General features: G+C 35.5%; 1 protein-coding gene across 1 annotated transcript in view; it reads left to right on the top strand.

The window, feature by feature from the left end:
* CSMD3 (CUB and Sushi multiple domains 3) overlaps window positions 1-23792 on the top strand; it is a gene marked incomplete at its 5' end in the record, with an annotated part of 687334 nt that overhangs the window by 314485 nt on the left and 349057 nt on the right. Inside the window, 3 exons of the mRNA XM_081322366.1 lie at window positions 4008-4095; window positions 5798-5922; window positions 19875-19996. Of these exons, the coding sequence (XP_081178492.1) occupies window positions 4008-4095; window positions 5798-5922; window positions 19875-19996 (335 nt within the window). The remainder of the gene's footprint in view (window positions 1-4007; window positions 4096-5797; window positions 5923-19874; window positions 19997-23792) is intronic.

The following is a 23792-nucleotide window of genomic DNA, read 5'->3' as shown; positions in this document are numbered from 1 at the left end:
CAATACAAGCAAAATATAATGCTTTATATTCCTCACTGTACCTGAATTAAATACAGTAAAGATTGCCAATTCATAGACAAGCCTGTCCAATTTTATATTAACTATTTGGAAAATTGATACTTAAAAAGTGAGCCAAGCAGTCAATCTATGAAATTACTGCATATAATACAAAGACTATGAATGCATATTATTAAAGGATCAAAAGTGCAAAAATTATTTTAAAAAATAAATAAATAGGAAATTGAATTTATATTAAGGCAAGTATAGGTTTATACTATGCAGGGGTAGTAGTTTGGTCTAGTGGTTAGGGGACCAGGCTAGAAAGTGGGACACTGCAAGTTCAAGTCCTGCCTTAGCCATGGAAGCTGGCTGAGTGAACTTTGGCCAGTCACTCTCTCTCAGCCCAAGATTTGTTGCTCTGTGGAAAACAGAAGAAGGAAGACACATTGTATATGTTCACTGCCTTGAGTTATTTGCAAAAATAAATAAGGCAGGATAAAAATAAATCAATAAAAAGTCCATATAAGAGAAAATTATTTATAAAAAGGTGTATATTAGAAAAATATGGAAAACGTGGACATTTTAACATACTGTTTAAAACAGTTCTCATTGTGATACATAAACTGAAAAGCAACATTTAATATTACAAATCAAAACAAAGAAAGAAAAACAGAGTATAACAAAATGGAAGGTAATATATCTATAACTTGAGGCAATCGATGTTCGGCTTCAAAATCATTAAATAACTGGCATTATTCTGTCTCCATCTATCTACTTATTTCAAAGTTTGTATACCTGTTTGTACATCACTTTACCCACATAGAGACCTATAAACACACATATACGGGCACACATATTTTTAAAAGCTGTTTGTGTAAGAATGTGTGTATCGGTATATATATTTATAAACAAATCTCTCACTGTGTAGTGACTATCAACCGAACAGCATCAGTAGTGTGCAAGATGGAAAACTCAGGAATTCCAGAAATTGAGAAAACATTTAGAAAATATACTTATGAGACAGTCCCAAATAAGTTCAAAAAGAACTATGTTAGGAAATAAATGCAATGAAATTGAATATATATATATATGCATAAGTAAAATAGCATAGAATGGAATATGAAAATGAGCAAACTGAAGGTTGTACATTTTTATTGGACGACTTGTTTGTCCTATTGGACTTTAGATTTTTGGGTGGGAGGGTTGAATGTATGTGTGTGTTTGTGTGTGTGTGCAAGATAACAGATGAATTATAGGAAATATCATTTTATTACAACAGTCAGCCATCCAATTCTTTTTTCTGCTTTCAAAAAGGTACAGTTACGTGGGATCATCTACAGTTCTTTTAGTAATGTAGGGAAGATTCAAAATACTCCTTATTTCTCTGTTGCCATTTCTCATTTCTCAAAGTTATTTTCAAAGAAAACACCCAGTGACATTTGTGCTACCTAAGTTTGCTAGTAAATTCTTAATAAATTACCACTGAGACTAATTTGGTAGAAATTGGATAAACTGGAGAAAAATGGTCTTTATTCTCATTTATGGTCAGACTTGCAAAATGAAAGGTTCTGCAGTTTCAAAGATGAGCCAAAATAGCATCTTATAATGTTAAATAAATTATATTCTTTATCTTTCTGGATCAAAGGTAATCTCAAACTTAGCCATAATGTTCTCACTCCAAATTGGAAACAAAATAATTTATACCATTTGCCTCCATCCTTATGTACCTTAATACTAGTTGTTTAGTTAATCACCTTTTTCCATTATATCTGAACTTCTAAGCTATCATTATACAATCCTTCTCTCTTTGGCTCTTTGGCTCAGAGGCATTGCACCCTAAGAACCTCATCCATAGTTTAGACACTCAGGGGGAAATGTTCAAATTGGGCAGTGGAAATTGAGAATGCATATGTATAATGCTACTCTTTTCCCAGTATATCATGTCTTATTGGACCACAATTTGTTAGATCTTAATTTGGTCCTAGTAACTTTGTCACCTATATTATCGTGAGGTTTTTGCTTTCCGAGCAATACTTTATAGATATAGATATAAAAATAACTTACTCTTGTCATTGAGTGAATTATAAATTATAAAATAGATTTGCTCACAGCAATATCTGTAATTTTATTTTAGAACAAGAGAGAAATAGTCATAGTGTTTTCTAACTGTAAAGTATACTGTAAGTTAATTAATCATTGGTGCACCATTGAAGGATCTGAAGGACCAGCCTGGGAGCAGACTGTCCTGGGGGGTAGAGGGAAATCTATGTGATCAGTGAGAATCAAAACCATTGTGATTCATAAACAGTTAATTATCTGGTATTGTCTATTATTTATTTATATTAAAGGAAAAGGAAAGAAAACTGAAAAGAAAGAAGAGAACTTCATATCCCTTGTTCAGCATTTGCAGAAATAAGCTTAAAAAGATGACAATGCTTTGAAGTAATTTGCAGTAGAGCAGAATGATATTCTTACCATTGTCACCTCATACTTTCTTGGGTAACATTAAAGTGTAATGAGTTGTGCAGTTCTTCAAAAGTTCCCACTGCCAAGAGGCATCTAAAACAAGAGAGACAGGGAGGGATGGAGGGAGGGAGGGAGGAGAGAGAGAGAGAGAGAGAGAGAGAGAGAGAGAGAGAGAGAGAGAGAGAGAGAGAGAGAGAGAGAGAGAGAGAGAGAGATTGAGATTTAATGAATATCTAGTATCTTGAAGAATTGATAGGAAATGTATCTAGATTATTTTTTACCACAAAACAGTAGATGTAAAACCTGTGCAGAAGGCACCACCTGGGTATCTCCTCAGAGCTCAGAAGCTAAGTACATTTGAATCCAGTTAATAATTGGATGGAAGATTACCCGGTAAAACCAGAACTGGGCAGTTAATAAACTTCTCAAAAGAGAATGGCAAAGCAGCCAGCACTATTGCCAAGACAACTACATGGACTTGTCCATGAAGTTACATGAAATCAAATTGTATTATGAACAAAATCTGTGCATTTGAGAAAATATTCATTACTAATATTATTTTAAATAAATGGGCTTTGTATTATTTTATTTGTCTATGGAGATTTTCAGTCATCCAGATCATGGTTGTCCCAAAGGTACTTTTTCAAGAGGCAACTGGACTTTGTTGTATTGCTTCTCACCCAAGAATCTTCTTCAATTCTGAGCTGGATGAGAAGTGAAACATCTTCAAAGAAAAAAAGCAAGAAAATCCAGTTGCCTCTTGAAAAAGCAGCTTTGGGATATTATTTTATTTATGATTTATTAATCATTTATTTGGCTGTCCGTCTCACATGAAGCAATACTCAGCAGTAGCAGTGGCAATTGACTAAAACAATGAGTTAATAAAAACAATAATTAGAAAAGGATAAACATTTTACACATTATAAGCAATGCATTATAAAAAGTAGTTATTAAAATAAGAATATTATCAAAAATTATCCCAGTTCCATAAGCTTGGTATTTACTTAAGAATGTTTCTTCAACATAGCATTGGCAGAAAATAAACTGTAGAACTGAAGACATGGGATATAAAAAGATTGTTCTCACAATTGCTTTTAGGTCACTGGTCACAGCATTTTGATCTACAGCCACATTGTTGAACATGAAGTAAACTAATACTGCTATAAAGATGGATACCAATAACATGTTCCATTTTTTATCTCTAATATAAGAATCTAGGAGATTTGTGATGTTTTATTATCAATTAGATATCTAATAATGCCAGCTCAAAATAAATGAAGATGTTATGTAGGCCCTTTTCTCATTTTCCCAAAGCTAATTATGAAAATTAAAGTTTAGGACCAGTTTCTTTAGCTTTTCTGTATTCAAAGAAATAACAAAGACAAACACATATTTGGCTTCTCTTTCTCAGAGTACAAATTGCATACTAAAAAAAAAATAGCTCTTTAGGGTAGTATGGAGAAACTGTAACAATAACCTAAATCTTTTTCTTTATTTATTATTTTAAGATAATTCCTAGCTATTTTGTTTTTATTTTGCAGTAAATGAAGGAGGTATCAAACAGGCATCGAATCTGTGTCCAGATCCTGGAGAACCTGAGAATGGAAAACGAATAGGTTCAGACTTTAGGTAATATTTACAAACCCAAAACTTCACATGCATTAGGATGAGTGAGCTGGCTCAGGAATTCTGGGAGTTGAAGTCCACAGATCATAAAGTTACCCACCACGGCATTTGGGTGTTACCTTTAAAATTAATCTGATATATCTCACTCCAAAAAGGAACTTTAACATTATAATAAATGTTTTACTTAAGTTTTCATCTATGTAGGTATTTAAATAACTGTTACTCTACAGGTAGTCCTTGACTTCTGACCACATTCTGAGACCAGAATTTATGTTGCTAAACGAAGTGTTTTATGCCCAATGTTATGAACTATTTTACCACAGTTGCTAAGCTAATCACTGCCTAGTTAAGCAAATCATTCAGTCATTAAGTGAATCCATCTTTCTCCCAATGATTTTGTTTGTCAAAAGTTGGCTAGAAAGGTCACACTCATATGGTCCTGGGATGTACAGCCATTGCAAATGTACATGCTGGTTGCCAAGCACCTAAATGTAGATCATGTGACCATACTGTGATGGTTGTGAGTGTGAGGACTGGTCATAAGTCACTTTTTGCAGTGCTATTGTAACTTTGAACAGTCACTAAATGACTGATTGTAAGTCAGACTAGCCATATGGGAATTGAGGGTCATTCGTTTTAGCATTATGGCTATGTAGCATGAATGTATATGTAGCTCCATCAAGAAAAGTAGCTCTAGATTGAAACAGCTTTCAAAAATATAAGACCGCAACTTAATCAGCTGGAAAGAAAACTTGATCAAAGGAATTAATTTGTCACAGTGTAAATTTACAGATTTCATGTATTTTTGTTCATGGCTATTTCTTCCAAATCACCTAATTTAGGCATTCTATGCAAATATACACTGTGGAAGCAAGATTAGTTTATATTAGCACTTCTTCCTCTGTAGATTAGTCTAACTAAGTTGGCAATATCAGTGCCTTATTTATGTCTTTAAATAGGGTGATATAGTAAAACTCTTTCAGGTTCATTCTGAATATATATTTCATTCTGACAAAGTACAAGGATGATTATAGTTTCAAGAAATAAACAAGCCAATGTAAGTTATTATCCAGGAAACTGCTCAAAACATTTTGACATGGTTTTTGTTTTTATGAGATGTCTCTAAATCTCTGCAAAGACCCAGCACATGGATCACTTTGATTTTTATGGACGACCAGTCCGTGAGACCTTCACATATCTACCTTGTATTGCAGCCTCATCAGATCACTATGAAGTAATGCTGTAGTCATAGACAAGTTGTATTTATTAGTATAAGGCTTTTAAGTACACTTAATTGAAAAGTTACCATATTTGAATGAACATCATAAATCTATCTGCTCTTGCATTTAAAAAAATGAGATAACTTTTTAGATAACACAAAATTGTTTATGAACAGTAAACATATAGATTAAAAATGAACATGTTTTGAGTTTCACATTAAATAAATTAAACAATGAGAGAAAAAGTGAATGTTGAAATAGATCTATTTGAATGTGTAATACTAACTAAAATTACAGAAAGGAAAAAAGAATGAAAGAAATTTCACACATCTTCATTTGTTTTTAGACATACCTTCTTTTTAAGACAAACCAGAACTACCTTTTACCTCAAAGGGAATACTGATAGAATAAATGTAATAAAAGATTCAATTAAACTTTGAGAAAAATAGTACATATTAATCTGTTTTTGATATGTTCAATTTTAGCTTGGATTCAACAGTGCAGTTTTCTTGTGACGAAGACTATGTGCTACAGGGGGCAAAAAGCATTACCTGCCAAAGGATAGCGGAAGTTTTTGCAGCATGGAGTGATCACAGACCAGTGTGCAAAGGTAAAATACAAAAATCTGTATTCTTCCATGCCAGTTTTCTCCACTTCTTTCGTGTTGCAATAAGAAAGATATCTTGAAAGCTGGGCATCGACAGGATGGTTAAAAAATGACAGTGGATAGCATCTTGACTTTTCTGACACATATCCCAGTTTCTGAAAACACTCCAGCTGGAAATTATAGTTGAAATAAATCCTACTGACTCATTCCAAAAGCACATCCCCTTTGTGTAGTCAAATAGTCTTCACACCTTCAAATAGTATGGTTTTATTTTGCCCAAACAAACAAACAAAAATTAGGGGGCTTGTTCCATTTCTGTTTCATTTGCTATTGCTCATGTCTTCCAGATGTAAGGAATTTTGCTAGATGGTTACTAGGTTTTCTTAGCTAGGTCATATAGTTAAGTAAATATCATCACATATCTGCTTAGATTAAGAGATTCCATAGCTACTGTATCAGGGAGGCTGAGAAAAAAAATCTTTAAATTCAGATTTAATTCCAGAATTTCTTCAATCCTTCTCTCCAAAGCTGGAATATAGCCAATTCATAATGCCTCTTTTCAAATCACCGACTTCTCTTCCATTCCTACATTAACCAGGGAGCTGTGGTGGCAAAGTGGTTAGAATGCAGTATTGCAGGCTAACTCTGCCCACTTCCAAGAGTTAGATCCTGACCAGCTCAAGGTTGACTGAGCCTTCCATCTTTCAAGATTGGTAAAATGAGAATCCAGGTTGTTGGGGGCAATATTCTGACTCCATAAACTGCTTAGAGAATGCTGTAAAACACTATGAAGCAGTATATAAGTCTAAGTGCTATTGCTATTTACATTTAAAGTGACTGATTTAGATATTCCTAGGCATTATTTTTTTTAAAAAAAATATATATTCCTTTTTTAAAAAAGTGTATGTACGGTATATATATATATATATATATATATATATATATATATATATATATATATATATATATATATATATATATATATATATATATATATATATATGTTAAGTATTTGTCAAGGCTTATGTAAATTTTTAGATTGCTATATATAATATATATATTGCTTTTATGGTGTCCTGGAGAATATCCCACTTATTTTGTTATAAAAAGCTTCTCTTCTTTTTTTCATAAAAAACAGCTGGATTGTTCTTAAAAGAAAATCAGTAAATGTTATTTTGTTTAACCTGCATATGCAAATTTATATTTTGTGCAATGCAGAAACTTTCATATGTTCCTCTTTAGAGGTTAATTTTAAGATCTAACTTAACTTAAAAATCATACTGTATTGTTTCACCTGTATATAAATAAATAATACTAATGGTAATTAGCACCTATCTCCCTATTCTTTAAAAATCTAGAAATATAACTGTTAGAATGTTTTTTGAAATAATCCAAGAATATATACAAAAAATAGAACCATGTTCTTGAGTGAAATATATCCTGTATTTTTTTCTAATAAAAAGTTAGCATTCTTAAAATACAATTTACAATGCAGTTTTGCATACAGTATATGGACCTAAAATTAGATGTATTGGTATTGACTTCTATTTATGCAGAAACAGGATTTTATTTTCCTATGCTAAAACCTTGCAGATTTATTAGAAACATGCTGTGCTCTTTATTCTATTTATTTTTATATGTGATTTTCTTGTTCAATAAATCAGTACTAATAAAATTTTATGGCTGTATAATATAGTGTTCATCAGTTACTTTTAAAATGATGTAAAACAAATTTTAAAAGAGTGGTAGCAGTTAATATTCTGAAGTACTATTTTATTATAAATACAGAAGATTTCAGCTGAATGTTTGATTTTAGTTTATCATTTGATAAGACATCCTGCTTTATTATTGCTTGTTTCATAGCACTCAATTGGCAGTTATTAGTCCATGATCTCATGTTTTTTAAAAAAGCATTCTATTAAGTCTCACATGTTCTTATCTTATGAGAATTTTGAATGTGAGCTCCTTAGTTTTATAGGATTTAATATTACTTTATTGTTCCTACAATATAGGATTATATTTGTAATCATAAAGAGAAAAAATATATTAAAAATTAACAAAGATGGATGAGAATACCAGGAAGGTTAAACACAGTAATTTTTGTTATATATGAACATTACTGAAAGTTAATTAGTGCTGTATAAAGTTATGTATTACCCAGTTTATCTAAGAGTAACTGGAGCCCTTGGCCATAAAATTTGTATTTAGTTAGAGCAATGTTCTACTTGAAGAACACATTGCCCCAACATTTAAAGTATCCTGCTAACGATAGATTACCAGGCTGTTAGCAGAAAGTAATATTAAAAGGGGAAAAAATGTCCTATTACAAGCCATGAGAAAGTATATATTAACTTTCAATCTAATCTCAATCTACTCCTTATTGGAAAGTGGTGAGCTGCTGAAATTTGAACATTAGCAGTTTTCACCTAGCCCAGGGGTAGGCAACCTCGGCTCTTTTATGACTCATGGACTTCAACTCCCAGAATTCCTGAGCCAGCTGGCTCAGGAATTCTGGGAGTTGAAGTCCATGAGTCATAAAAGAGCCGAGGTTGCCTACCCCTGACCTAGCCCATACACAGTGATGCATTTTACCAATTCTGTTCTGGTCTTTCTAATGTTGAATTTTCCCATATTAAAAAAAATGACTTAAAAAGTCAGTCAGCAGATCAGAATAGAAGTACATTGTTAGAATTATTTTTTCTCTGTCACACTGATACTCATACATGTATATAAGAAAAAAATGGCTTGATTTTATACTACTTTCCCTTATGAGATTTAATGTCAGTCAGCCTTTTATTCATTGTGTTGTGAACAATAAGCTTGTGATCTGTAGTATGTGGTTTTGCAGACATACTGTTTGGAAAAAATAATTTTACTGCAGTATAATGGGTCAATAAACCACAAAGATTCCTAAAATTCAGGCTGAATATTTAATAATCAAATTTATACAGCTGCCCATGTCACAAAAAAGTGACTGTCGATGGTTATATAAATAAATAAGCTGAATAAAGTTTAATCCTGTTTTTACCATATTCTCCAGGAGCACTTCTTCCTCTGAACAGGCTAGTTTTTCATTACTTACTTGAACTGACATCTGTTTTTAAAGATAGTTCTCTGTCTTATTTAGCTTCACTGGAATTCTTCCTTATTGGTCTTTGGAATAATTTTATACATGGGAAATTTTATTTTATTTTATTTATATGGCTGCCCAGCTCAAACCAAACTCTGGGAAGCTCACAGCTGAAGGATTAAAAAATACATCTCTAAAATAACATAGAAACAAAAACAATCATATGGGACCATAGCTAAGCTTTCTCATAACACATTCAGCCCATGCCATTCTCACCTTATCCCAATATTTGTGAGAAGAACCAGGATTTAAATGCTTTGCATAAGATTAAAAGGATAGGGGTCTATTCTAAGCACATCAGGGAAATCATGGTTCATTCCATTTGAGTAGAAGTGGGTATCTAATTTCACATTTTTATCCTGCCTCTGCCAATTATAACAGATTGGAACAAAATGAAACCTTCATAGCAATGTGTTTTGGAGTAGTTTGTGCAGCAATGGGATAAATTCCTACTTTCTTATCACAGAATCAACAGAACAATTGGACAAAACATATACAGGTAATCCTCAATTTATAACCACAATTGAGTCCAAAGTTTTCTTCGCTAAGTAAGATAGTTGTTAAGTGAGTTTTGTTCCATTTTAGGACTTTTCTTGCCATAGTTGTTAAGTGAATTTGGCTTCTCCATTGAGTTTGCTTGTCAGAAGGTTTCAAAAGGTGATCACCTGGTTTCACAACATTTCAAACATCATAAATATGAGCCAGTTGCCAAGCATCCAATTTTGACCATGTGACTGTGTGGATGCTACAATGACAAATGTTTGTAATTCAAGGATTACCTGTAACTAGGAAGAAACAAAAAATGTGAAAACTATGGAACCATTTTCATGAACAGTTTTTGCAACCCTAAAATGCCAATTAAGCACTGGTTTAAATGGTGAAGCAATAAGATGTAGAAGACTTTTAAATCTCTAAAGACAAACCTACAAAAATGGGGCAATGTTTCCTTTTTGCAACAATCTACATGGACCATGATTGCTGAAAACTGACAGTAGAATAACCTACCATTATGAAATGGAACATAATAATAATAATAATAATAATAATAATAATAATAATAATAATAATAATAATAATAATAATAATAATAATAATAATAATAATAATAATAATAATAATATAAAGTTGGAAGGGACCTTGGAGGTCATCTAGTCCAACCCCCTGCTCAGGCAGGAAACCCTATACCATTTCAGGCAAATGGCTGTCCAGTCTCTTCTTAAAAACCTCCAGTGTTGGAGCATTCACCACCTCTGGAGGCAGGTTGTTCCACTGGTTAATTGTTCTAACTGTCAGGAAGTTTCTCCTTAGTTCTAGGTTGCTTCTCTCCTTGACTAGTTTCCATCCGTTGCTTCTTGTCCTGCTTTCAGGTGCTTTGGAGAATAGCTTGACTCCCTCTTCTTTGTGGTAGCCCCTGAGATATTGGAACACTGCTATCATGTCACCCCTCACCCTTCTCTTCATTAAACTACACATGCCCAATTCAAGCAACCATTCCCTATATGTTTTAGCCTCCAGCCCCCTAATCATCTTGGTTGCTCTTCTCTGTACCCTTTCTAGAGTCTCGACATCTTTTTTACATCGTGGTGACCAAAACTGGATGCAGTATTCCAGGTGTGGCCTTACCAAAGCCATATGTGAACATTCCCCTAAAGTATTCAAATCACAATTCTGACAGAAAGCAAGCAAGAAAAAGGGGTTTCAAATACCTACCCACCCAGCATGATATGGCTCTTCCTAATTTACAGTTTTCACCATTCTCTTCTACAACAATTTAACCCAACCTGAATCCCAAACAGCTGTCCTTGCTTGCTCTGGCACCATGAAAGTATAAAGGGTACCAGAAATGAATGGATTTTTTTTTCATTTTTGAAGCATGCTGCTCAAATCATTGAAACAGATATGCATTTCCCCCACTGGCTGAAACAAAGTATAGATTAATTCCTTTCTTTCTGAAGAAATTAGATTGCAGTGTTTTCAGGGCAGTAATTCTCACCACCATATTCGATCATCAAAGAGCTAATAACCAAATATGCTTAATGATTTGTTCAGCATTTTAGATTATATTTAAGAAAGCAACTCCATTGAGTGGTAATCGGGAGAAACAGGCGCTACTTATTATGTTCTGCTTGCTATCTCAGTAGAAGAACATTGATTCTTTAGAGAAAGGATTTTGACTGTGAAGGTCACTTTTAAAATTTTCTTGGCTTTACTTTCTCCCTTTTCTTAGATCACAACAATGAAACTTAAAGTCTAATCTCCTTTGAGAAATATTGTGAATTATTTTTAAATTGCTTTATTTAATATGGAAGTTTGTTAGTAAAACTTTTGCATACAGTATGTATTTATTTCGCAAATCTGTGCACACTTTCACAGGAACATTATCCTTTAGCTCTGTTGAAACACACTTCCAAGTAAACAGGTAATCAGCGTCCAATGTAAACTTATTTATTTATAGTTATATCATTCGATTTATACTGAACCTTGGTATTCACAACCTAATACACAATTGCTTTAGGTTTTTAGAAAAGCAGAAAGCAGAAAATATAGCTTCAGATTTGAAATAGGGATGTTTTCTAGTTGTGCTGCTGAGGTATTGATTAATCCACTTGAACTATTGCTTTTCTAGTATCCTTAAAGTTATACCCGTAGATTCTAATATCCAAGAGTGCTAGTTGTCAGAAAAATGAAATTGTGGTATTTCACTTACAGATAAATGTAGCAATTTGATTATAGCTGTTGCCCTCTAAACCTTGATATGTGCAACTGAGTGAGAGTTTGCATAATATCTCCCTTTTCAGATTGCTAGATGCAAATTGCTGTGCAAAAAGTCCATTCAATAAAATGCAGAAAATAAGGACAAGGGGGAAATGGTTTTGTATAACTTGAAAAAGTACGAACACTTTCAGAAGTGTCTTAACCCCGTATTGCAAAATTATGTCATATTCTGTATTAAAATGTAGTTCAAAAAGTAAACTAAAAGTGCAGAACATATATTAAATTTAATGAAAATTCACTTTTCATTTACTGCAGAGTTCGAAAGTTGTTCAAAGAAATTGGCTGGATTCATCAATTCTACAAAGTAAAGATAGAAAAATGAGGAAGGGAATTAATCTGTAAAAAAAAAGCTTTCACAGTTTTAGAAATTCAAAATTATGTCCTCTTCCCTGCAAAAGTTTTAGAGTGTTACAGTGATGTTTAAAGTACCAAAGATAGCAAGTTAAATTCATCATCCCTTCTATTTATAGAGATTTATTCTTTCCTGCAAACAAAAGCGGGAGGAAGGCAATGTAACAGACTATTATTGATTTTTTTCTTGCAGTTGCCCCCCTCAGCTCTATAAAAACATATTCAGTTCCAGAGATTACTTCAGATTTGGCAAGTACACACTGGAAATATAAAAAATGCAACTTTTTTTCCCTTTGATCCTTCCACAAACATCCTTAAGAAGAGAACAAAAATAAAATTAGTGCAGTGGTAACAATAGAAATTAATGGATGTTCCAAATTTTCACCATAAAAGCAAAAAAAAACACAAAACTGATATATTCATCATGAGTTCATTTTAGTTCAAAGACATAATGAAAGTAAGAAAAAGAGAAAGAAAAAAATACAGCACCTTGGGTATTTTTTTAAAAAAAATAATTAATTAACCTATCTACAATTAGGAGGTTAAATGTAATATGCTTATGTTAATGAACCTTGAAATCTTTAAGCATGAGGAGATTTTTTTTTGGGGGGGGGGGAGGAGAAGGAACTCAGTGGACCAAAATTACTATCCTCTAGACTAGGGCTTTTCAAACTTGGCAACTTTAAGATGTGTGGAGTTCAACACTCAGAATTGGAGAATTCTGGGTGTTGAAGTCTACATATATTAAAGTTGCCAAGTTTGGAAAATAGTAATCTTGAATTAAAGCAGGTTTGGACTCAACATTCTTGAAGCTTTCCAAGTGTTCTACATTCAATGGCTACCAGAGAATTTTTTTAAAAAAGGTCTACTTGTCATAGTTTCAAACCCTGCAAAATATTTTTTTGTTCATTGTAAGAATGTGAAATGAATAATTAATGACAGGCCAGAGAACTGCATGTTGAGGAGATATGTTGCTTCTCATGTCTTTCAAGTTTGCATTCCTTTCCAAAGAACAAAGAGTGATTATTCCTAGTTCACATTAATTTTTTTGTTTATTAGTTTTATTCACTTATAATATAAAATGTGAAAATACAAAAGCAAATAGTAAGGGACAATAGTAAAGAAAGGGAAAACAAAAAAGGTGTGAAGAAAGGAAGGGGAAGAAACAAAAATCATTGACTTCCGACTCTCTCTGTTATAGTAAAATCAGACATTAAAATCAAATCTCAGCTTTTTACATTAATATAGTAGTATGCACTAGCCATTTCTGTATTGGCAAATCAGTCTAATCAGTAAAACCCAAAATTGTAATGTCACTTTTATTCACCTCAAGCATAAAGTCCAGAAGCGGTTTCCAAGTAGAAACAAAAGTATGTATGTTCTATGCCTTTATCAGCACAGTCAATTTGGCTATCTCTGCTAAGTCCATCAGCTTTTGTAACTATTTGTCCACGATAGGAATCAAGGCATCCCTCCCCTCTTGTGCTAGAGTAATCTTGCTGCTGTCACCATATATAAAATGAGAGTTCCAATTTTTTTTCCAGTTCTCTTTCTATTAGACACAGAAGAAAAGTTTCTGGTTTAATCTTTATGTTCACTTTAAGAATTTTCTGCATTAATGTATGAATCCTACTCCAATATTTCTTTGCCTTATCACATATCCACCATAAATGATAAAAAGTCACTACTTTACATTTCCAACATTCAATTAAAATACCTTTATACATTCTAGATAACTTATCTGGTGTTAAATTTATTTATTTATTTATTTATTAATGGGGCTTATATCCCGCCCTATCTCCCGAAGGACTCAGGGCGGCTAACAACAATAATATACAATAAATACAGAAATTAAGATAAAATTAAAATTAAAGGCCTTTGTACAATAAATTAAAATTAAAAATTAAAATAAATTAAAAATTAGAGTTAAAAATTGTAAACATAATTAAATCCCTGTCAGTCCAGGTCTGAGTGCCATAGGTTTGCCACCACTGCCATATTATTTATTTATTTTTATTTATTTATTATTTAGTTTGTTAACTTCAGTTTTTGCCTATCTCACTGTAGGGCTACTCTAGGTGGCTTACAACAATAATAAGGAAGAAATGAAAAGAGTGTACACACAACAGAAGTAAGATAACAGAGCAATAAAATAAACAATGAAAAAAGAACACAACAAGAAATACAACTATATGATTACCATAAAAGCAAGATGGACAGATAAATAATACTTGAGAAGGTTGCTTCTTGTGACTCATTATCATCAGAATCCCCTCTTTTCTACAGTAGTATGCTTGAAGTTTCAAAGACAGTATTGATGTGGGTGTAAATAAGAATCAAGCCAAATCATGCATAAACCCTACATTTTTATGTTATCATTTCATTGAAACACACCATTGCAGGTGAACATGGTAGGTGCTGTACCACCTACCTGAGAGTATGCTCTTTGAAATCAGGATTATTTCATTTCTGAGTAGCTAGATCAAAACACAATCCAACAACTGAGATAGACCATCAGTATCAACTCCTAATAAGGACAGGTGCAGTTTGAACAAAGATGGGAATGATGGCTGGCTGGATTCCATCTATCTTGACTGCATGCCAAATAGCAATGATCACGTACTGTATTTATGAAAAAAACATTAATATCCAGAATTACAGTGGAGATGTTTGTTGGCAAACCCCTAGCCCCATTATTATCTTGTTGCTTTAGGACTTTTTGTATGTAACATTGAGTCATTCTTGACTCCTGGGAACTATCTGAACAAGTCCCTGTAGTTTTCTTGAAAAGATGTCAGAAATTGTTTGCCATTGCTTTCTTCTTCTTAGGACTGAGAGTGACTGAGAGACACATTGGCTTTGTAGACTAGAACTCATGCTCTCTGGGATTCTAGCCTCATGCTTAACCACTACACTAATCTGCTCTGTTATGAGACTAGATGTTTCTTGCAGTATCCAATCTGTTTCTTATTTTATTTATTTTATTTTAATCCCATTTATATCCCGCCCTTCTCCGAAGACTCAGGGCGGCTTACAATTTAAGCACAAATCAAATGTGCTTAGCAATAGCCTTCATTCTATGTATATGCCTGCTTATTAGGGCTTTCGCCCCCCCCCCCAAGTGGCATTATTACAAAGTCAGCTTAATTGCCCCCAACAATCTGGGTCCTCATTTTACCTACCTCGGAAGGATGGAAGGCTGAGTCAACCTTGAGCCTGGTGGGATGCGAACCTGCACTAATTGCAGGCAGCTGGTGTTACTTAAGGAGGCATTAGCCCACTGCTCCACCAAGGCTCTTATTTGTCTTTGTCCTCCCTTTCATTTTTCTACTTTACAAGAACTTTTAGTTTGTCTTTAGTGAAACACATTGCTGTAATATACCATTTATATTGAGCTTTTTAATTATTCTGTATTTATTTTTACTTATTTAAGGGACTAGGTGGCCATTAGCAGCTCTTTTATTTTACTTTACTTTAGTTTTCGTGTTTCTATAGGGTATGATTAAAAAAGTCAAGATGGTATCCCCATTGGTGCAATTGAAGCAACTGCATTAATAAAACCATGTATTTCACTAATGTATCTGTGTATGAGAACTGTTAACAAAATCCACATATATTGGGCTTCAAAATGTAGAACAAAGGGTTCTTCAATAAGCTTTTATTTAAGGGATTTGAGAGCATGCCACAGGATCATTTATCCTTAACAAATAAAACATGAACCTGTAAAATCAAAGAATAATAGAACAGAATAACAGAATTGGAAGGGGCCTTGGAAATCTTCTAGTCCAAGCAGGAGACTCTATACCATTTCAGACAAATGGCTTTCCATTCTCTTTTAAAAAACCTTTGCTGATGGAGCACTCACATCTTCTGAAGGCAAGGCATTCTACTGATTAATTGTTCTTGTTCTCAAGAAATTTCTGCTTAGTTCTAGGTTGGTTCTCTCCATTGCTTCTTGGCCTGTCTTCTGATGCTTTGGAAAATAGGTTGAGACCCCCCCTTCTTTTTTTGCAGCCCTCAAATATTGGAACACTGCTATCATGTTATCACTAGTCCTTCTTTCCCCTCTTTTTTGTGGCAGCCCCATAGGTACTGAAACACTGCTATCATGTCACACCAGTTGTTATTTTCATTAAACTAGACATACCAATTCCTGCAACCGTTCTTTATATGTTTTAGTCTCCAGACCCTAATTATTTTTGTTGCTCTAATAGACATATCACAAGCTGACTTAATGAAAGTATCAGATGTTGTGCTCCTTTTGTTAAGAATAATGGCTGAAGGAAAGTAGTTTCACATAATTATTTGGAAATGCTTACATTTTGGTTCTTAAGTACTTATCTATTGACACTACCTTGTTGCTTTGGGATTACCAAATGGTATTTTCCTTTGAAAATTGCATTCTTTTCTGAAAGTTTCTGATGTCTGTTTCTTTCATTTACGAAAGGAACACTGGGATCCATTTTGTAGTTATGTTCCCTTTGCAGTCTAATTAAGTTGCCGAATAACTGCTAAAAACATTTTTGCCCCTAAAATTAGCTGGAAACATCAACACCACCTTTCATCTGTCTCACCCAACACCTGTGCAAGAGTCTTATTGCACTATTGCTCTATTATACCTTACTATTTTGATTCCCTCTGCACTCATTTTTTTAACAAAAATAAAAGTTAAAAGATTTGATTTAATGTAAGACAATCAGAATAATTTATGCTTAGGTTTTATATGAATCTGTATCTGTTTACCCTAACATGAGTTTCATTATTATATTTTTGGTGCTTAATCTCTGAACTCATACAATGTATTTTTTCCTTAATTAAAACCTGTCATTTTTCCATAATATAGCAGATGGCAATGACAAAAGTGATTATGGGACATGACTTTTGAATATATTACTTCGTAAAATATCTGAAATGCTTTATAAATAGCAACAGCTGTCAGATATACATATGGAAGAAAAAGATGTTTCAGAAGAATATCTGAGTTTCCATTGTAGAATTTGGAATGGAATTATAGTTCAAATGTCTTCTATGAAATTTCTAAAGTCTCTATTTCTTTTCAATATTGTTCTTTAAAGCAGTTTATTTGGCTCAGGATGTTAGTTACGTGCACCATTAAGCACAAAGCATGAACATAAAGCACCTTCTGTTCTCTGGCAGAACAGAACTTTTGAATAGTTGTCTTTTTAAAAATGTCAGAAATAACATACGGTAGTTAGTAGGGTTAGTAGCACATCAGTTAAACTGTTTTCTTACTAGTTTGTTGACAATGTTATTGTTTACCAAATTTCTCCATCTCATGTATTTTAAAGGTGCAGCTCAGTGGCTCAGCAGTTAAGATGCTGGGCTTATTGGCTGGAAAGCCGGCCCCCCAAGTTCAAGACCCAAACGCCACATGATGGGGTGAACTCCCATCTTCAGCCCAGCTCCTGCCAACCTAGCAGTTTGAAGCGTACAAATTTGAGTAGATAAATAAGTACCACTTTGGTGGGAAGGTAACAAGGCTTTGTGATGTCATGCTGGCCACATAACCACAGAAATATCTTTGGACAGCACTGGCTCAATGGCCTTGAAATTGAGATGACCATGCCTCCCCTATATTTGCCAACAACTAGTAGAGTAAAATCTGCAGGGACTCCCTGCATTTTAAAGCATACTGTATGCTTAACACTTATTAAAAACTTAGTTAGCCTGTTTCAATGTCTGGTTTTCCTCTTGCTCCATCTTCTCCAGATTAGCTTTCTACTTTTGCAGCAGTTACATCATTCTCACATGTCTCTGTTCCTAAGTTCAGTCCATTAACTGGATGCCCCCATTACAGCCTTTTTAGTTATTTATTGCAGCAAGAGGTATGAAGATATTTTATTTGTGCTCTGAATATCAAGGACATTGCTGTACATATTTATAAGTGAATCTTGATGGTTTATGGAATCAGTTGGAAAGAATCATTTAGGTTATTGATTGCAATCTCTCAGTTCTCTCACTAGTATACAATCACTTAAATATGAGCCAGCAGTGTGTAACAGCAATCAAAAAAGCCAATGCAGTCCTAGGTTGCCTTAACAGAATGTGTGTGTGTGTGTATGGAAACATAGCAGAAAAGAGCAACAAAGGTTATTGGACTGGAGGCTAAAATATACGAAAAACAGTTGCAGGAATTGGGTTTGTCTAGTGCCAGGGTAGGCAACCTTGGCTCTTTTATGACTCGTGGACTTCAACTCCCAGAATTCCTGAGCCAGCCTGGCTCAGCTTGGAAACCTCTCCCTTTTCCCTCAGCATGGCTGGCTCAGGAATTCTGAGAGTTGAAGTCCACGAGTCATAAAAGAGCCAAGGTTGCCTACCCCTGGTCTAGTCTAATGAAAACAAGGACTAGGGGTGAGATGATTGCAGTGTTCCAATATTTGAGGGGTTGTCATGAAGAGGGGGTCAACTTATTTTCCAAAGTACCAGAAAGCAAGCCAAGAAGCAATGGATGAAAACTAATCAAGGAAAGAAGCAACCTAGAACTAAGGAGAAATTTCCCAACTGTGAGAACAATTGGAGTAGAACGCCTTGCCTTCGAGAGGTTGTGGGTGCTCCATCACTGGAAGCTTTTAAGAAGAGATTGGACACCCACCTGTCTGGAATACCATAGTGACTCCTGCTTGAGCAGGGAGTTGAACAAAAAGACCTCCAAGGTCCCTTCCAACTCTTATTGTATTCTGTTATGTTCTGCGGAATATGTCAGTAAATGGTGAGAAGAGCCCAGTAAACTCAGTGTGGTCAGAGAAACTCTTAGTACAAAGAGGGCCAGTATTCATCCATAGTGGCAGACGTTCACAACCACCCAACAGACGTAACCTATAGGAAGTGTTGTGGCTAGTTCTCATCCAGAATTTTACAGTGTTGTTTGGTTAACATGAAAAGGGGAAGATGCTATGGGTGTTATGTTTACCTTATATGCAGTTCTATCATTCATCTCTATTGTATTTGTTTCCTTTGTCACATTGCTATTCTATGATTCATCTATATTGTTCCTATGATACATTTCTTGTTCCTATTGTATCCTCTCTCTTCCTAACAAGATGGCTTCTGCACAGTCATGGCTTGTATTATATTTACTTACTCTACATGAAACGTGGTTCTGCTCTTCTCTAGCTTCTAGAATTCACCAGAAAACATAGTCATAATCCTAGTCACAAATAAACATATCAATAAATGAATTCACATAAATCCTTCATGACTTCGCTCCATATAAGTAGCAGTTCTATGATTGGATGATATGAATAACTCTTAATTTTCTTGAATCTCTTTCCATTCAAAATGTGCTAAGTGCCCAATTATTTGGCACAATTGCTACAAATATATGTTGCATTTTTTCAGCCATTGTGGTTCTGACTGATGCAAAATATTTTTTTCCATTCTCCTCACCTTACCCCACTTCAAGGAGAAGCATATTTTGGAAAAAAAAAATTCTCATGGGGGATATGTGTGGATCTTGCCTTTATAGAGAATGTAAGAAATGTGTTTTATTGTGAAAGCATCTCTCCAATGGGACTGTTTAAGTCCTGATGAAACCATGATTGGATTTTCACAATTAATGTCTGAACTTCACCTTGCCCAATTGTGCAACTCTAAACATTTTAAGGCATGTGAGATGAATGCAAACAAAAATGTAATTAAGACCTAATTTGGAACATAACATTGATTTTTTCTTTTGCAGTAAAGACATGTGGATCTAATCTTCAGGGACCAGGCGGCACTTTCACATCCCCCAATTTTCCTTTCCAGTATGACAGTAATGCTCAGTGTGTTTGGGTTATCACAGCCATCAATCCAAATAAGGTAAGTTTACCCATGAGAGTGTTTTAAGCACCAGTATCAAATGATAAATTAGAAAATCAATAAGAAGTCAGAAAGAAAGTTAGAAAGATTAGTTCATTTGAGACAATGTGTGGGGGCATTAGAGCGGTGCAGTGTTTTGGATTTAAAGAAAAAGGATACTTCAGAGTACTGATATAACATTAATTGGGGATTGATTAAAGCAGCTGCATCTTTCCCGAGAATTACCCCTTTACCCTCCACAACTACTGGATAATGTATGGGGGAAAAAAAGAATGCACTTGGTTTTATGAGGCTACAAAAAAGGCCAAGTTGTCCTGGACAAACTTGAGATTAATGCAGACAATAAGATCTGCAATTACAAGCTTGAGAGCTTTTTGTTGTTGTTGTTGTTGTCGTACTGTAAATCCTGAGGCAGCAATAAGTGCTTGCCATTTCTTCAAAGAGTAAGAATATTCAATCAGACTTTTTTTTAAAAAAATGTAACCATGCCAAGTTCTGCAACTTGATAGCCAGGAGAGTTTGAAGTCAGAAATTTTGAAGAGACTGGCTCAAGACACTCTGTAGGTCAGCTGCTAGAATATTTCACAAATAACTGTCCAAAAGCCAAGACAAAGGTCTCAACAAGACAAGGAGAAGGAGGCACTTGAAGCAATATGTCACAGGAAGACAGGTCTGGAACATGAGAATTGCTTTCAAAAAGAGAAGGAGATCTGAACAATGCACTCAAGTAGCCAGAATCCATGTTATTCTTACAGGAGTTAATGATCATTCTTCTTAAGGAGCTTGGCCAACTTTCACTGTTCAGCCCTTTTTACCTGACAATGTGATAAAATTGTGATTTAGGGCTTGGCACTTCCACAACCTGATGCCTTACTATAAGAATCTACAGCCACCTGTATTGACTCAGATCCATGACTTACAGGTGGAATGCAAACGTCTTGAACTATGAGCTAAATATTTACAACATCCTCTTATTTATGATCCATATTAAGGAGTCAGAAACATCCATATTATATGCACATTCAAATATGATTTTAAGTACACTTTTTCCTTCAGATGCAAACCACAGCTTCTTCAAGTGTTTCAGAAACATTATGATGAACATCTGTGGAATTCTGCAGGATTGTTGTGGCTGGAGCCTGTTATAATCATGTCATGGTGGATTTTTTTTTTTAAAAATATATAGTAAGATACCACTCTTCCATATGGATTTATCTTCACTCCATCATCTATCTGAAAGAACATTTATAAGTTTATTGTTGTTAGTTGTGAAGTTGTGTCCGACCCATCGCGACCCCATGGACAACTTTCCTCCAGGCCTTCCTGTCCTCTACCATATTCTGGAGTCCATTTAGGCTCACTCCTACTGCTTCAATGACTCCAACCAGCCACCTCATTCTTTGTCGTCCCATTCTTCTCTTGCCCTCAACCTTTCCCAGCATTAGGCTCTTCTCCAGTGAGTCCTTCCTTCTCATTAAGTGGCCAAAGTATTTGAGTTTCAACTTCAGGATCTGGCCTTCTAAATAGCAATCAGGGTTGATCTCTTCTAGCACTGACCAGTTTGATCGCCTTGCAGTCCAAGGGACTGGCAGGAGTCTTCTCCAGAACCATAGTTCAAAGGCCTCAATTCTTTGGTGCTCAGCCTTTCTTATGGTCCAACTTTCACAGCCATACATTGCAACTGGAAGACCATAGCCTTGACTATACGCACTTTAGTTGACAGGGTGATGTCTCTGCTTTTTAATGTGCTGTCTAGATTTGCCATGGCTTTCCTCCCCAGGAGCAAGCATCTTTTAATTTCTTGGCTGCAGTCCCCGTCTGCGGTGATCTTGGAGCCCAGGGAAATAAAATCTGTCACTACCTCCATTTCTTCCCCATTTATTTGCCAGGAATTGAGAGGGCCGGATATCATGATCTTGGTTTTCTTAATATTAAGTTTCAAGCACTTTTGTACTCTCTTTTTTCACCCGCAACAAGAGGCTTTTTAGTTCCTCTTCACTTTCTGCCATTAGAGTGGCATCATCAGCATATCTTAAGCTGTTGATATTTCTCCCGGCAATCTTAATTCCAACTTTTGATTCGTCTAGCCCTGCCTTTCTCATGATGTGCTCTGCATATAAGTTAAACAGGCAGGGCAACAGTAGCCTTGCTGGACTCGTTTCCCAATTTTGAACTAATCAGTGGTTCCGTGTCCAGTTTTCACTGTTGATTCTTGACCCGGATATATGTTTCTCAAGAGACAGATAAGATGGTCTGGTACTTCCATCTCTTTAAGAACTTGCCACAGTTTGTTGTGATCCACACAATCAAATGCTTTACATAGTCAATGAAGCAGAAGTAGATGTTTTTCTGGAACTCCCTAGCTTTCTCCATGATCCAGCGTATGTTGGCAATTGGATCTCTAGTTCCTCTGCCTCTTTGAAATCCTGCCTGTACTTCTGGTAATTCTCGATCCACATACTGCTGGAGTCTAGCTTGTAGGATTTTAAGCATAACTTTACTAGTGTGAGAAATGAGTGCAATGGTGCGATAGTTTGAACATTCTTTGGCACTGCCTTTCTTTGGAATTGGAATGTAAACTGATCTTTTCCAATACTGTGGCCACTGCTGAGCTTTCCAAATTTGCTGGCAAATTGAGTGTAGCACTTTTACTGCATCGTCTTTTAAGATTTTGAATAGCTCAGCTGGAATATTGTCACCTCCACTAGCTTTGTTGTTGCTCAGCTTTTAGGTTTAGGTTTAGGTTTTATTAAATTTTTATACCGCCCTTCTCCCGAAGGACAGGGCATATCATAAAACTACAAAAGTACAAAAGTTAAAAAAGAATTAAATTATTGCCCACAGTAAAAACAATAGAAAATATATATAAATATTAAAACCCTAAGTAACTCCCCATCAGGCCAGGCCAGCTTGTTCAAATAAATGGGTCTTTAACCCGCGCCGGAAGGAGCGGAGATCCGATGCCATCCGGAGCTCAACCGGCAGCTGATTCCACAAAGCCGGAGCGCCCACAGAGAAGGCCCTCCCCCTGGGGGCCACCAGCCGACATTCTCTGACTGGAGGCACCCTGAGGAGGCCCTCTCTGTGGGAACGCACAGGGCGGAGGGGAGTCGACGCCGGCAGCAGGTGGTCCCCGAGGTATTCCGGACCCATGCCATGTAAGGACTTAAAAACCATCACTAAGACCTTGAACCTCACCCGGAAGACAACTGGTAACCAATGCAGCTCGCGGAGCAAAGGTGTAACATGGGAGTACCGGGAAACTCCCAAGACAACTCTCGCGGCCACATTCTGTACCAGTTGGAGCCTCCGAGTGGTCTTCAAGGGAAGCCCCATGTAGAGAGCATTGCAATAGTCAAGACGAGAGGTCACGAGTGCATGAGTGACCGTACACAGGGCATCCCGGTCTAGATAGGGCCGCAACTGACGCACCAGGCGAACCTGTGCGAAAGCCCCCCTAGTCACGGCTACTACATGATCTTCTAAGGTAAGCCGTGCATCTAGGAGGACTCCCAAGTTGCGAGCCCTATCTACGGGGGGTAAAGACTCACCCCCCATAGAAAGTGATGGAACATTTTGAATGTCCCGGGATGCCGGAATGTACAGCCACTCAGTCTTGTCAGGGTTGAGTTGAAGTCTGTTCCTCCCCATCCAGACCCGAACCGCCTCCAGGCAACGGGACATCACAGCGAGGGCATCACTGGGGTGGTTTGGGGTCGAAATGAAAAGTTGGGTATCATCAGCATATTGATGATACCCAACTCCAAAACCACGAATGATCTCACCCAGCGGTTTC

This window comes from Vipera berus (genome assembly GCF_964194415.1).
Source record: "Vipera berus genome assembly, chromosome: 3".
Classification (NCBI taxonomy): domain Eukaryota; kingdom Metazoa; phylum Chordata; class Lepidosauria; order Squamata; family Viperidae; genus Vipera; species Vipera berus.
Note: the sequence above shows the minus strand (reverse complement) of the source record. Positions and strands in the feature narration are given on the sequence as shown.